The sequence below is a fragment of the Ochotona princeps genome, chromosome 6 (assembly GCF_030435755.1).
Source record: "Ochotona princeps isolate mOchPri1 chromosome 6, mOchPri1.hap1, whole genome shotgun sequence".
NCBI classification, from domain to species: Eukaryota; Metazoa; Chordata; class Mammalia; order Lagomorpha; family Ochotonidae; genus Ochotona; species Ochotona princeps.
In genome coordinates, this window is record NC_080837.1 from 42,534,468 (window position 1) to 42,550,679 (window position 16,212).

At 39.6% G+C, this 16,212-nt stretch overlaps 1 protein-coding gene across 1 annotated transcript in view; it reads left to right on the forward strand.

Annotated features, from left to right (window-relative positions):
- Positions 1 to 10,561, forward strand: part of AQR (aquarius intron-binding spliceosomal factor) — an 85,095-nt gene extending 74,534 nt beyond the window's left edge. Inside the window, exons 32-35 of the mRNA XM_004578440.3 lie at positions 2,086 to 2,171; positions 4,964 to 5,138; positions 7,695 to 7,808; positions 9,267 to 10,561. Of these exons, the coding sequence (XP_004578497.3) occupies positions 2,086 to 2,171; positions 4,964 to 5,138; positions 7,695 to 7,808; positions 9,267 to 9,602 (711 nt within the window). The 3' untranslated portion in view covers positions 9,603 to 10,561. The remainder of the gene's footprint in view (positions 1 to 2,085; positions 2,172 to 4,963; positions 5,139 to 7,694; positions 7,809 to 9,266) is intronic.
- Positions 10,562 to 16,212: the final 5,651 nt, after the last annotated feature.

Below are 16,212 nucleotides of genomic sequence, written 5' to 3' on the forward strand. Positions count from 1 at the left end.
ATTTGCTATGAGCTTCTGGCTTAGCTACTATATTCAAGATTTTTGGTTAGTCATCTGAAGTAAATGTTTCTGCAAGACTTTATTGATAAAATGATGAACAAAAAATTTCATTTTTTCTTATGAAAAAAAAAGAGTGGACATACGTTGGTTCCAGAACGACTCAATGATTGTTATCAAGGACCAATGCTCATCTCATCGTTCTGCCCTATTGCTCCTGGTGGATAAGCCCAGTTCACTATCACCAAACGATCAGATTGTCAACAAAATTTGTAGTTGTAATATCCACCCATAACAAGAAAGAGTTTATATGAATTCCCATAAAATCATTATTAAATAACAGAATCCACTTCAAAATGAACAATTGAATTAAATTCCCACTGCATACAGGAAGATGTACAAATAACAAAATATACAAAAGTGCTTACTGTATAACTAAAACACCCAGTACAAGTAAAAGTTAAGTATATACTTTGAATGTAGGTCAACACTTCCACTCCTAGATATTTATTCAAGAATAATAAAGACATGTCCACAAAAATAGTTGCAAATGCATATTCTTTACAACTGTGTTCATAATAGCCCTGAACAGTGCAGATATACACGAGCAGGTAAGTGCATAAAAAATTTGCAACATGTTCATTCAGTAAAAGAATACTCAACAGGAAAACAATATAATCATCTACTGTGCACAATACCTTGAAAAATCTCAGAAGCATGCTCAGTGAAATAACCCAGATATTAAGAATGTGTACTGGGGCCCGGCAGCGTGGCCTAGCGGCTAAAGTCCTCACCTTGGACACGCCGGGATCCCATGTGGGCGCCGGTTCTAATCCCGGCAGCTCCACTTCCCATCCAGCTCCCTGCTTGTGGCCTGGGAAAGCAGTCGAGGACGGCCCAATGCTTTGGGACACTGCACCTGCGTGGGAGACCTGGAAGAGGTTCCAGGCTCCTGGCTTCGGATCGGCATAGCACCTGCCCATTGCGGCTCACTTGGGGAGTGAATCATGAGATGGAAGATATTCCTCTCTGTCTCTCCTCATCTCTGTATATCTGACTTTGTAATAAAAATAAATCTTTAAAAAAAAAAAAAAAAGAATGTGTACTCTGGATGTGGCTTCTCTGCTTATCTCTCCCCTTCACCCAGATTCAGGAAGGAAAAAAGAGAATGTGGAAATGGTGATCTCACCCATCTTCCTGTAGCCCTTGACCCTTATCACCCTGATCAACTATGTAAAAATCTTTTTTTGAAATGTACACACTTTTATGATTCCAATTTATGAAGTTCTAGATCTGGCAAAATACAATCCGTAGTGACAGAAAACATGTGAGTGGTTGCCTAGGGCTAGAAAATACAGATTTGCTACTGTTGGGATTCATGTCATGGAAATTTTGTTGCTCTGACAATTACATGGAAGTATATATTATCAGAATTCATCAAGTTGTACACTTAAAATATTTTATCATATAAAAGCTTTATACTCCATGAGATTGACTATTTTTGTAAATTTCCTAAAAGTACGGGAGCCATAAATTATGATTTGTGTAGGGTAAGTAATAAATTGTTCATTTGATGAATAAGAAACAAATACCAAGTGCCAGTATTAGTGATTGAAATACTAAACGTGCCCGATTGTCCTCGTTTTTCAAATTGTACAAGTAGTATGTGGCTTTTCTTCTTTGACAGTGGTATACTACAGGCAAGTGCTAGATAGGTTGTTAAATGAGTATACTAAGTTACACTGCTGAGCATCACACCAGGATACCAGTTAATAAGCGAGACAAGTCCCCTGTTTCATTATATTTTGCAGTCTAGTGGGAGTAAGATTATTTTCAAAAATAGTAATATCACCAAACATAAAGATAAGTGCTGTAAGTATGAATAATATAAAAACGTAGGGTGATCTGGTTACTGTGATTTAAATACTATGCATTAACTTATTCTTGTAATTCCAAGCATATGATTATTACTTTGGGGATTATTTTAGGCATAGGATATCTATTCCTAGCTCATGACTTACATGAACTTGGGAGCCTTTTCATTGTGCTTTTAAAAACAAGCCATAACACCCATGTTTTCCTTCCTAGGTGACAACTGTTGATAGATTTCAAGGTCAACAGAATGACTATATTCTTCTGTCTCTAGTACGAACTAGGGCAGTAGGCCATCTGAGGTAGGTGAGAAAAAATTCTCATAATATTGAGCTTTACCACCCATTTCAGGTTTGAGCTTCTGTAACTAAGTAGTTCTAAATTATTTTAAGTTTAATGATTAATTGTAGTTAATTTTGGCCAGTTTGAGTGCTTTTTATTGTAATATCAGATTCCTTATATAGTTAACTATTCCACTGAATTTTTTAACTCTGAAATTTTACAAATTGTGACTTTTTTTTACTCTTCAGTTACATTAAGGTAACATGCATCATGAAGTCATACTGTGTGCTGTATTTGTTGGAAACCTAGTATCAGAAACTGAAGGAGTCGAAGTATGTAAGAGAACATTTTTCATTGTGTGGGCTTCTGGTTTTTGCCCTCACACAATCGTTTAGCTTCAGTGTTAGTGGATAACAGAGCCATTTGTTCTCCCAGGATTAAGAATCGTCAAAACAAACAATGATCTATTTTTATCATTTATTGTGGTATGTTTATGTGCTGGAGATTTATGAGAATAATATCTTCTTATTACAAAGCAGCAGTTTAGTTTTATATAAACCTTCATCTCATAGGAGTTGCTAACAGAACTGTAAGGCAAGTTCATTTTAGTATTTTATTTGATGATATAAAAAGAAAATTCTCCAAGCTTTCATAATGTTGTCATTAAGTCAAGATCTATTTGAGGCTTAACCTAGTGATTACCTTCCATTAGACTGATGACTTTTATGTAAGAATAAGCAAAGATGTAATGTTTTAAGAAATTGTTTTAAGATAATTTTTCAAAATGTAGTTTATTTTTACTTATTTAAGTGTTCAGTATGTTTTTGGAGGCATCTTTTGTAAAAACTGGTTCCTTTTGTCAAGATTTATAATTGCTGTCAGAAATGGGTGTCCGTTATGGTCTGCATAATTAAAACCTCTCACATTCATAGTATGAATATATAAGTACTGCCTTCTCCCCTCCCTTTGCTTACTCTGTAGTTCTCTGCCTTTTTCAAACTTCAGTGATTTTGGTTCTACTGTTCTTTACCTAATTTTTCTGGAAATAGAGCAGAAAAAAGGATTGCAATGATAAAGTGCTAATTAATGAAAGATTGTATAAAATCTGATTTCAATATTTGCTTGCATATGAAAATTGTTTGAGCACTGTGAGTTTCTAGGAGTACATGCTGTGACATTGCAGGTGACAGCCCCACCTAGGTGGCTGGTATACCATACTGGAGTGCTAGTTCAAATCCCAGTTGCTCCACTTCCTATCCAGGCCTGCCAGTGCACCTGAGAAAGCAGCAGATAATGGCTCAAATGCTTGGGCAGAGCTTCTAATCCTGGTTTCATCCTGGCCCAGTGGTGGCTGTTGAGGGCACTTAGGAGCTAAACCTACAAGTTGGGAGTGTGATTACTTAGTCATATGGTAACTGTTTAGCTTTTTAAGGACTTGTTAGACTGTTTCCCAAGTGCCTACCATATTTCTTATACCCACACCTGTTATCGTTCAGAGTAGACTAACTTTAATTTTAGAGACCTGTTTTAGGATGATGTGGAACATTTTTAGAAACCCCACATTTCTGGTCCCTTTTCCAGCATTCATTGTTCTGATCCCCCTCAGATTTAGATGGTTTAGATACTAATAAAGTGTTTATAACCAGTTCAGAGTGAAGTGGTGTGACTGCAGCTTTCCTGCATTAATGCCTTATAGAGGATTTTGTCATAAAACTTGTTATTTAACTATACTCTATACAAACCATCTTCTGGGAACTTAGAGAAGGAAATGATATTCTGTAATTCCCTGCTTTCAATATTCTTCTCCTATGAACCCTGCCCACTTATGCAACTACTCTTTGCTTGTTTGCATGATAGCTTATTATGCTCATAGTGTTTGGTCATTCATTTAGCATATTTTTAGATGTGTCTTTTATTTGACATCATGCTAACGTCTTTATTTGCAGTGATAAGTCTAACATTTATGGACTCCTACCATCATTGAGTGTTGAGTCCCATGTAAGGGATGCCTACCTACATTTGAATCTGAAGATTTGGGTCAAACTCTCCTCATGAGTGCTGGAGGTCTTTATGGCCAACTATAATAAATAAATTAAAAGTTCCTTGTTGTAAACTATAGCCCTGGGGCCTGAAGGGAAAAAGCTTTCTTAGTGGGACTAGTGCAGTGATCATTGTAAAAGCACTGTATCTGTGCTGTGAAGATCACACGTTCTGCATATGAAGGATAAAACTGGACATAAAAATACAGTGATTACCATGAAAATAATAGCTTAAGCCACCTTGTTACACCACTGTCCCTTATTGTAAGAGAACTCAGTGCTGAGTACTTTTAGCACTGTGTTCAACCCAGTGCTGAGACCCTACCTAGAGCATGACCCCTGGAGTACTAAGCAAATACTGGAGGAAATTAAAATAAAATTGAACTTTGATCGAGCATGGGAGTCTAATAAATGAAGTGGAAGATCTGATACAGGTTGACTCGGTGGCGGTTGGTAACTGACACCCATAGCTTAATACTAACATGGTTACTTTGTCCTTTTTAATCAGTACATTGATTATTTTATCATCTCCTTTCCTCCCACCCCCACCAATCCCCGAAAAACACAAGAGGTTGATGATAAGGTATTGACTTTTTATTTAATTTTACTAGTATTTATAACAATAATTATATTTTCTTTGTCAAGATTTCAAAAGCTTGATTTTCTATTGTCACAGTTGTACAGGACTTTTTGTGCAATTTAAAAAGCAGAGAAAGCTGCATAAATATGTTATTAATCTTAAAATATATGAATTGTTTGTTTTTTTTCCAAAGGGATGTGCGTCGCTTAGTGGTGGCCATGTCTAGAGCCAGACTCGGACTTTATATCTTTGCTAGAGTATCCCTCTTCCAAAACTGTTTTGAACTAACTCCAGCTTTCAGCCAGCTCACGGCCCGCCCACTGCACTTGCATATAATTCCAACAGAACCTTTCCCAACCACTAGAAAGGTAGGACTTCTTTCTGCGTGATATTTGAAATTGTCTTATAAGTAACTACCTTAGGATCATCCAGTCACTGGTTTCTTGTACTCCTTTTACCAAGGGACTAACTTCAATTTTGACATAAAAATATCATCAACTCACATTTGTTGAGTTCTTTTCATGTATTAGAAGATGAGCTCTCTATGAATACCATCTCATTTAGAGTAATATTACTGTTAAATAATTTTCCCCCATTTGGGAAAACGGAAAAGTAGGTGAATATGCATTGAGTAGTTGGAGAAGAGTCCATGTTACTGATTGTTGTATTTATACTGTCTTCAACTAATAATAAATTAGCTGTTTATTTCAAAAGAGAGTCATAATTAGTTTGCTTCTTAAGCTTACGTGCTGGGGAATAGGAAGGGAGAACGTATATGATTAACAAAAACAGAAGTGCAACCCACCCCTTCTACTGCCTCTGCTCTGTCCCCTTTTCCTACCACCTCCCTCCATAAGAAGCAAATTTCTTAGTTTCTGGTTTATTTTTGTGTTACAACGGGTCTCCAGAAAGTGTATGGAAAATGCAAAATATGAGAAACTGTGCTTGGATTTCAAAAATGCTTTTCAAAGTACCTATTTTTTTTGGTTAGCGTGTTCTCAATTCTGAGGCTTACTTTGTTTAATGAGATGTCATTAGATTTTAAGTTAAACTTGAAAAATGTTCACAATAAACTTCTTCCTCCAATCTGTCTTAAAAAAAAGGGAGGGGGTTGTAAAAATTTATTTAAAGGCAGAGTTACAGGAAGAAAGGGAGAGACAGATCGAGACAATGTCTGTCTGCTGTTTCACTCCCCAGAGGACCTCAATGGCCAGGACTGGCCAAGCCGAAGCCAGGGGCCTGGAGCTTCTGGGGTCCTGATATGTAGGTGTCAGGAGCCAAAGCCCATGGGCGATTTTCTATTGCCTTTCCAGGCACATTGTGGCGTGTGGGTACCATTCAAGATTCTGCTGCTTAATCCATTATGCCACAATAATGGTCCCTCAATCTCTCTTTTTAAAAAATCAAATTGTTTGTTTTTATATGTTTAATTATTTTTTAGCACATTTTTTTGTTTTTTTTTTTAATAAATGCAGCTGTGGAAGAATAACAGGAAAAGGGTAGAGAGGTTTGATGAGTTGAGTCATGTAAAGCCTTCAGTGCCAGTCTCTGGAACTAGACAAACCCAGACTGGAGCTCTACCATGTGAACCTTCTATACTTAGATTACTAAATAAATTCCTCACAGGCATCTAGGAGCTGAGCTTAGGTATCCGAGTGTTTGCCACACTCTCAGATACTTCCTATGTAAGAGCTGAGGTGACACTCCTAGAGAAACCTGGAGCAAAGGTCTGCTGGTACCACCAAAGAGAAGGCATGGAAGCCAGAACTTTGGACAGTTCTCAGGGATTCAAGCTGCTAGCGGTTGCACACATCTCTGCACTTTAAGCTAAGGGCATAGTTGGGGAAGACAAAAAGCTCTGCATCTTGACAGAAGCAGCTCCCAACAAAACTATCATAAAATAAACAAGCCTTCTGTGTTTTGAAGGCACCATTTCCTAGCAGTAGTAGTAAAATTGTGGCAGTTTTTGCACATCAAAATTGTGATGGTTGTTAAAATTGACCAAAAAGTGATGGAGTCCATGCACATTTTACATATAATATGAGAGGTCTCCGAAAGTGGATGAAAAATGTGTAGTGTCCATAAGCTTGTAGATTTCAAATATTTTTGAACCAACATAAACATCTTTTAAATCATTTTCCACATACTTTGTGAAGTTCCCTCACACTTCTCAATTCTGAAAAATACCATTTAATGTGCTAAAATTTTGTTAACTTTATGTGCTTTAGTTTATCACTTTAAGATATATTTCTTTTTCTTACTGTACATTTATTTTCCACTGTGTTTTTCTGGATTGTTCATTAATTCAGAGAGAATGAAACCTTTAAAAATTTAATTGATTATATGTGGGAATGTTATTCACCTTTAATGATATTTAAGAAGAAGTGAAAATGTTTTCCTTGCTTATGTACACTGATAAAGCAGTGATTCTCAAATTGTTGTCAGAGGACCCTCTTTAAGAATCACCCCAATATGCTCTAGCTCTGCATCTAAATGTCAGGGGCCCCTGCCTTCACAATGGCCCCACCTGCACTGGTACAGGCATTTGGGAAGTGAACCAGCAGGTAGAAAATCTCCATGTATCTGGCTGGCTCTCAGTAGATGGGAAAAAAAATTATTTCAAGTAGATGGGGAAAATTTTTTCTACTGCATGATTTGATCAGGTTAAACTCCTGTTTCACTTTCCAGCCTGAAATTGTTTTGTTACCCAGGTTCTCTTACACTGCTCATCTCTGGCTTCTCTGAACCTCAGTGTAGTCACTGCTCTTCCTGTACTCCTTTCTGGCCTCTCACACTTCTTACGTCCTTTCATCATGCTTTTTGCTTTTTCCTAGTGTCAATAAATAAGCTTATATTGAAATGTTAGATTGTGGGGTTTTTTCACAAGATATATTTTTGTTTTGTTTTGGGGGATTACCTTGTAGAATGGAGAAAGACCATCTCATGAAGTGCAGATAATAAAGAATATGCCCCAGATGGCAAACTTTGTATACAACATGTATATGCATTTGATACAGACTACACATCATTATCATCAGGTAAGTTTTCTCAAAATTATATATACATGCATACATATATATATTATACTTTTAGACATGTACATTTTGAGTTAATTGCTTTCTATGGTACAATATAGAGTTTTGATCATTTACATGTGCATGTATGATTGTTTTAGCACCATTTCTTGAATTGGCTGGTTTTTTCTCCATTGAATTGCATATCATGTTTCATCAGAAAATCAGTTGACCATGTATGGGAGTCTGTTCCTGAGCTCTGTGTCCCACTCAAGTGTACTGTGTCTTTTGCCATTGCTATACTGCCTTGATTACCATAGCTTTATAAGAAGCTTTGAAATCAGATGATGTGAGTCTTTTAGCTTCAATCTTTCTCAAGATTGTTTTATCTTCTTTGCTTTTGCATATATATTTTATAATCAGATGTTCAAGTTTTAGCCCCAAAATGCAGACTGTGTAGGATGTTTTGAGGAGAACCTTTTAGGATCCATTTGGGAATGATAAAGCTTCCCACTTATTTGATCTTTTAATTCTTTCATCAGTATTCTATAGTTTCAGCATGAAAACTCTATACATATTTTGTTATTTTTTTCCCAAAGCATTTCATGAGTTTTGTTGCTATTATGAGTGGTTCTTCTAAAGCTTTCAATTCCCAAGGTAAACAGAACTTCTGATGAATGTGTAGTAAAAGAGTTAAGCCTATGAGAAGGGTCTTCAGCTGTTCATGGGAAATGCATAGTAATTTAAAAAATTTTTAGTGTGCATTTTCATACCTAAATAAATGTTTTTTTTCATCAACTCTTTCAATTGCCCTCACAGATTGACTCTAGTTTTGTTTTATTGCTGTTTATTTAGGATTTGTTTAAAAGGCAGAATTACAGCAATGTCCACATCAGTCAGGGCTAAGGCGGGCTGGAACTGGAAAGCAGGACCTCCATTTGGGTCTCCCAGGTGGCCAAGCACTTGGGCCATTATCTGCAACCTTCTTAGGCTCGTTGAAAGTGGAGTAGCCAGGATTCCAAGCAGTCTCCCATTGGGGCAACAGGCTTCCCAAGTGGAGCTTAACCGGCTGGGCCAAACACCTGCTCCGGCTTCAGTTTTCTGCTTGGATGGGAGAGAAGCTTGTGTTCTGCTGTGCCCTCCCCGCTAGGGCGTCTTGATTAAAGTTAGGCCGTTTCTGAGTCAGTCCTAATGAGCAGGCATTTTTTTATCTCAGAAATTATAGCAAATTCCTTTGCCTAAAATTTTAACATGTTTTCATTTCTAATCATTTATGAATGATATTTTTGTCGATATATTTCTTGACACTAGGAGTATATAGGTCATTGTCATCAGAGGTGTTATATCTGTAATGTGAAATGACCAGGAGTGTTTTGGGGAACTCTAGTATAAATAGTATCTATTATAAAAATGATATCATTGTGAGAGTTGGACTTCAAAAAACCACAATGATATTTTTCATTTGCATTCTTTTTTTGTTAGACCTTCTTACAGCTACCACCTGCTATGGTTGAAGAAAGTGAGGAAATTCAAAATCAAGACACAGAAATGGACACAGAAGAAGAAGCCCTACCTGCTCAAACTGACATTACACCCAGTCCCACAGATGCCAGCGCCAGTCAAGAAACCCCAGCTTCTCAGACCAGTCCCACCCCCAGTCACACTGAGACCGTCCCGAGTCAGGCAGGAGACAGCTGCACTCCCGAGGCTGTCCCTGCTCACTCTGAGATCCCTGCTGCTGTCACGGGGCCTGTGGCTGAACTTGCAGAGACCAGCAGCCCTCAAGATGCTGCATCTGCCCCAGCAGAGACCAAGTAGCCGAACTATAGCCTCTCCGAGGGGCGGGGGGGGAGGGGAGGGATATTTCATTTGTAAAGTTAATTTTTATATTGGATGTTTGCTTCTGCTATTTTAATAGTGTTGATTAGTGTTTGGTCCTTATTTTTGTTAATTGATTTCAGGGTCATGAATATATATTTTAAAATGTATGTATGAAGATGGAAGATTTTCAGAACTTTGTGGAGAAATGAAATTATAATGTGAATTTTTTGTAACTTCTCAAAGCCTTCTTATATGTGAGCTACTATAGTTTTGTCTATTTAGTCAGAAGAACAAATGACCATTCCTTTGATACTTTGATTCATTTTGACGTTTTGACCACTAAGTGAATGTGTCTGTGGTCATTCCTGCATTGAAAAATTATCTATAGACTACTTAAGACATCCCTTCGTTTTTTTGTGTGCCTTGAAGAAAAGGACATAACACACTGCCATTAACCATGAAGGCCCTTAAGTGAATGTTCAGATTGGTAAGGAAATTGATTTTTTTTCCTCTAAGATTTATTCATTTTATTTGAGAAGCAGATTTACAGAGAGAGGAAAAACAGGTTTTCCCTCTATTGGCTCACTCCCCAAATGCCCACAACAACCAGAGTTGAGCCAGTCTGAGGCCAGCAGCCAGGAACTCCGTCAGAGTCTCCCAAGGATGTAAGCCATCCTCCACTGCTTTCCCAGGCTTTTAGCAGGGGGCTAGATCAGAAGTGGGACAGCTGGAACACAAACTGGTGCCCATAGGGGATACTGGCACTGTATGCAGAGGATTACCCTGATAAGCCACCACACTGGCCCCAGCAATTCGTTCTTGACCATATTATCAAATGCTCAAGTTCTGATTGTTTTTTTTCCAACGCACTTGGTCCCCTTCTTTGATGCACAGTTTTAACCCTATAATACAGTGTTTTCTCTAATCTATTAAAGGTGTTATACACATTTTCTTCACCCAGAGTCTCAGAATGTGTTAGAATCACCTAGGGTGTCTTATTTATTCTAGGGGCCCAGCTCAGACCTAATGAAGCAAGCTTGGGGCTTAGGAATCATACCACTAATGCTTGAGTTGGTGGCAAAGCAGCTGGTGGGTGAAGCTGAGCCAGAAAACTGTAGCATAGTGGTCTGGGTGGGAAACAAGATCTAGAGGTGGTAGCCCCTGTGTGCACAGAATTCTCTAATCAGAGGTCCTAGGGGTTTTGTGCTGCGCTGGTTTCTGGGTAGTAGCCAACCACAAGAAGACCTCCAGGGTAGAATGTGCTCACTGTGAGAAAGCAGTGGTTCCAGGACCTTTCTAGTCCCAGCAGTGTCAGTGTCAGTGTTGTATTCAGGTTTGTTAGGAATGCAGAGGTTTAGACTCCTCTGCAGACCTTTAACTGTGCTTTCAACAAAGTCTCCTGCTGATCCGTGTGCATGCTGTGGTTTGAGAAACACTAAACTGCAATTACTTTGCTTTCCCCACATGAATGAGGCTATTCACAGTAGGTGTAACCGTGAATATGGCTGGTGTTTTCTGACAGGGAATCTTGGCCTCTAAGGCTCATGGGTATGATGGGCAAAGCTGGGCACGGTGGGCTGATTTTATGTATATGGGTAGAGGGCAATTTCCCACTAGTTCTTCTCCATTTTAGTTATCTGCTAGAGAGCCACGTGCCCCTCTAGTGTACCAATACACTTAACCGTGTCCAAGGGATCTTGGAAGAAATGATCAGGAACCGTACACTATGAGGGAAAGCCTCCAGAGTCTGAAGGAATGATTAATTCATAAGGGAATCAAACCTGGAAAATCAAATCAGTTACTTTTTTTTAATATTTATTTTTATTGGAAAGGCAGATATATAGAGAGGAGGAGAGACAGAGAGGAAGATGTTCTGTCCGATGATTCACTCTCCAAGCGGCTGCAACAGTGGAGCTGAGCCAATCTGATGTCAGGAGCCAGGAGCTTTTTCCAGGTCTCCCACATGGGTGCAGGATCTCAAAGCTTTGGGCCATCCTCAGCTGCTTTCCCAGGCCACAGGCAGGGAGCTAGATGGGAAGCGGGGCCACCAGGATTAGAGCCGGCGCCCATATGGGATCCTGGCGTGTTCGAGGCGAGGACTTTAACCACTATGCTATCGCGCCAGGCCCAAATCAATTACATTTGTAAGTGACTGGCATATGCTCAGTTCTAGTGGGCTGTGGTGGTTATCATTCAGGCTTGGCTTACTGCTTCAGAACACTCGTATAAATGTTGGGGAGACAGTGAGGAGAGTGAGATGCCAAGAAAGAAATACAAGGAAACCCAGGTCTGTTTATTGTCATAGATCAAGCAGAATAGTCTGTTATGTAAGTTCTCTGGTAAGAGAATTTGAGAGCAGGTGTTAGGGGGATCTGTGTGGGGAATAACACTTGTAGAATTATTTTCATTTGTGAATATATGTTATCAGGCTAAGCAAGAGGGAAAGCAGCTTTGTTGCATTGCTGTCTTTCCTGGAAAATAATGATTTTTCTGTCCAATATTAAGGGGATATCAATTGTGATACCTGCAGCCCAAATAAACAGACTGTTAGATGGATTTCTCATTAAGTAAACTGTTTTGTGAGCACTACATCATGCTGTCTAGCTGGGTAACTGCTTTTCCTCTGCTGCTTCGTTTTGCCTCGCACATAAAAAGGTGGAAGACAAGTAAGACCTTTATCAGAAATTTGAAAGTGGAGTTATGGTGGTAAGATTTTAATTATTTCAAATTGTTTTTTCACTGGAAGCACCAACAAGTTGAAATTGACTATAGAATCAGTTTTTTAAGGACTCTGATTTACCTTTTTTGGTTTTTTTAGGTAATGAGAAAATGTAATCAGAAAGACTTAACCAGAGTGACAATTGTGGCAGAGTGAGGCGGAATTCAAGTCCATGGTCCTAGGGCAATGTTTTGGTTATTTTTTCCATCAAGCACATGTACACAATTGCATCATAAATTCAAGAGTTTTCTGCTTTAATGCAGAATTACTACAGAGTGGTACTCTAGTGTTCCTATTGCTCTCCTCTTTTTCCTAAATGAATGTGTCATGATTTTGGAGTCTATTTTAAAAAAAGAAAACCAAAACATTGCATGCCAATAGAATGAGCATCAAATGAAGCAATTCAGCATTTAGGCTTTTTCCTTACAAAATGCTGAGTTAAGAATCTTAGTTCATTAGCAGCTGCTGAGAATAAATAACTCATTTGCTTGGGCAAGTGAATGAGATCTAAGCATCATCTGAACTTGAAGTTGCTGTGATGATAAAAATCGAGATGCTTTGCTTGATACTGAGAGCATCCATGGCCCGTTTGTACTATTTTAAAATGTTTCTTATCAGCAACAGTTTGCAATTCTAAAATAGGCTTTACACTCACCAGTCCTGGCTCATGTTTCATCTAATATACTTACTGGCCTTTGGTTGGACCTTAAACAAATGCTATAGCTTCTGTAATCCTGTTTTTCTCTAGAATAAACAAGGAAAAGGTCTTGCTGAGTCTGTTTGTTTTAAGGAGTAATTACATGAAAACAACTGGCATTTGGTTATTGAGTGAATACTAATTAGTCCCTCCTGTTTTCCCAAAGCTTTGACAGTGTGAAATATTACCAGCCAACCCTCAACCTGTTCAGCAGTGCGCCTATCCAGGGGATATGGAGTGTTACAAAAGGGAACATATGCCAGTAGACCTTTGATGAATCTGTCAAGGTTCAAGTCTGCTGATTAGACACTTCCTTGGAGAAACAGCAAAATTACTTTCTTTTTTAAGAATTACAGGGGGATGGGCCCGGCGGCGTGGCCTAGCAGCTAAAGTCCTCGCCTTGAAAGCCCCGGGATCCCATATGGGCACCGGTTCTAATCCCGGCAGCTCCACTTCCCAACCAGCTCCCTGCTTGTGGCCTGGGAAAGCAGTTGAGGATGGCCCAATGCATTGGGACACTGTACCCGCGTGGGAGACCCGGAAGAGGTTCCAGGTTCCCGGCATCGGATCGGCGCGCATCGGCCCGTTGCGGCTCACTTGGGGAGTGAATCATCGGACGGAAGATCTTCCTCTCTGTCTCTCCTTCTCTGTGTATATCTGGCTGTAATAAAAATGAATAAATCTTTAAAAAAAAAAAAAAAAGAATTACAGGGTGAGAGAGATGTTTCTATCTGCTGGTTTACTCCCAGGATGGCCACAGTGGCCAGGACTGGGCCAAAATAAAGCTAGGTGATTTAATTTGGTTTCCCAAAGTAACAGTCATCCATACACTGGAATCATCTTACACTGCATTTCGCAGGCCATTAGCAGGGAGCTGTGAAAGTGGAGCACCAGGACACTAACCAGCTTCCATAATAAGATGCTGGTGTCGCAAGAAGCAGACTGGCCTGTTATGCTGTTACACTTCCCCCAATTGGAGACCTCTTAACTGGTTGATCATGACTTTGATGATGGTCTTTGCTGAAGTTAAAATTTTGAGAGACCTACAATCCTACCATGATTTCTATATATGGAGCTGATAACATAGCTCTAAATTTTTTATTACATTACTCCAGATCATATAGTCACTGCTTCAAGTCCTGGTGACTCCATTTACAACCCAACTCTTTGCTAATGGCCTGGGAAATCAGTGAGGATGTCCCACATGCTTGGGCCCCTCCCTCCACATGAGGAATCTGAAAGAAGTTCCTGGCTCCTGGCTTCAGCCTGGTTTAGCTGTTGAAGCCATTTGGGGAGTAAACCAGTGGATGGAAGATCTCTTCTACTCTCCTCTCCTTTGCCCTGAACTCTTTCAAATAAATAATTCTTTAAAAATAAATAATAAAAGGGTTGACTCAGATTGGGCATGTGATCTAGCAGTCAAGATGCTCATAATCCCGTATTGGAGCACCCTGTACTCCCAGCTATACTCCTGATGCTAGCTTCTGCTAATGCACACTCTGGGGAGAAGCAAGCCCCCAGAGTACAGGGTCTCTGCCATGTGGGGGATCTGGATTGAGCCTCTGGCTCCCAACCTCAGCCAGATCCAACCCCACTTTTGCACAGGTTATTTGGAGAGTGAGCGAGTAGATCTGAGAGAATCTGTCTCCCTGCCTCCCTCCCTTTCTCTGTGTGTGCCTCTCAAATAAAAAGTTATAATTCTTTTTTTTTAATGGACACTTATACAAATTAGAAGAGCAGTTAAAGACAATCAGGGCCTTCTTTGCTTTGAGAAATGCTTGGCAGTCAGCCTTTATAATTATTAAGCATAATGGAACTGGAGATGTACGGAGCCAAGGATGGAAATAAAAACATGTGACACAGATCATTCTTCATCCGTTGCTACTCTGTAGTGCCCCCAAATGGCTTTTAATTAAATGGGATCCCAAAGCCTTGAATCCTGGAGATCTTCTTCCTGGAGACAATTTCCAGGCCAGTCCCTTGAAGCCTGACTCACAACACAGTGTGATTACTGCTGACGGAGCTGGAGCCAGTGTTATTCACTTAAGTGTCTTTTGGCTTAGCCTTATTTCAGTGTAAACTGGTTAAACTATGGTACTTACATAAAAGATGACTGACTCCTTTATTTTGTAACATACATTAACAAGAAATACTGTTCTTGAAATGTGCTCTGAAAATGCTCCATGATAATGTAAGTTTAGGGAAAAGTAAATTATTTCTCTTGCAGAATCATAATGCATTGTTGGCTAGTTAAAGGTTCTGAGAGTTCCTGCCAGAAAAAAGTATATTTAGCTTTGTTTAACCTATGATTTCCCAAACATAGAATACATTTGTTGTTTTGCTTTTAATTAACAGGTGGGGCTGACTTGATGGTTCAATACACGGATCCTCTATCTGTAAGCGCAGGCATCCCATATGGGCACCAGTTTGTGTCCCCAATGCTCTGCTTCCCATAAAGCTCTCTGCTTATGGCCTGTGAAAGCAGCAGGGGATGACCCAAAATCTTAAGTCCCTGCACCCACTTGGGAGACCAGAAGAAGTTCCTGACTCCTAACTTTGGATCAACTCAGTTCCGGATATTGAGGCCATTTGGGGAATTTAGTGGATGTCTCAAATGCTTTTCCAATAAAAACACATAAATCTAAAAATAAATAAGCAAATAAGTAAATAAATAAATAACAAGTTACTATTTCCACAGAATCAGTATGGCAACTATATCAGCAAAAGCTTGAGAATTGATTTTCATCATAGGTCCTTATTAAAATCTTACTAAGATTTCACATTTTTGAAAACTTGTCCTCTGCTGTTGACTGAATGTGCCTAACTGAAATCCATAATGAGGTCCTAACATCCAAAGTGATACAACTAGGTGATGCCTTTGTGAGGTGTAAGTCGTGAGGGTGGAGCGTTCATGAATGAAAGTACCTCCCATATAAGAGACAATAGTGGGCCCGGCGACATGGCCTAGCACTTAAAATCCTCGCCTTGAACGCCCCGGGATCCCATATGGGCACCGGTTCTAATCCCGGCAGCTCCACTTCCCATCTAGCTCCCTGCTTGTGGCCTGGGAAAGCAGTCGAGGACGGCCCAATGCATTGGGACCCTGCACCCGCGTGGGAGACCTGGAGGAGGTTCCAGGTTCCCGGTTTTGGATTGGCGCAGCACCGGCTGTGGCGGCTCACTTGGGGAGT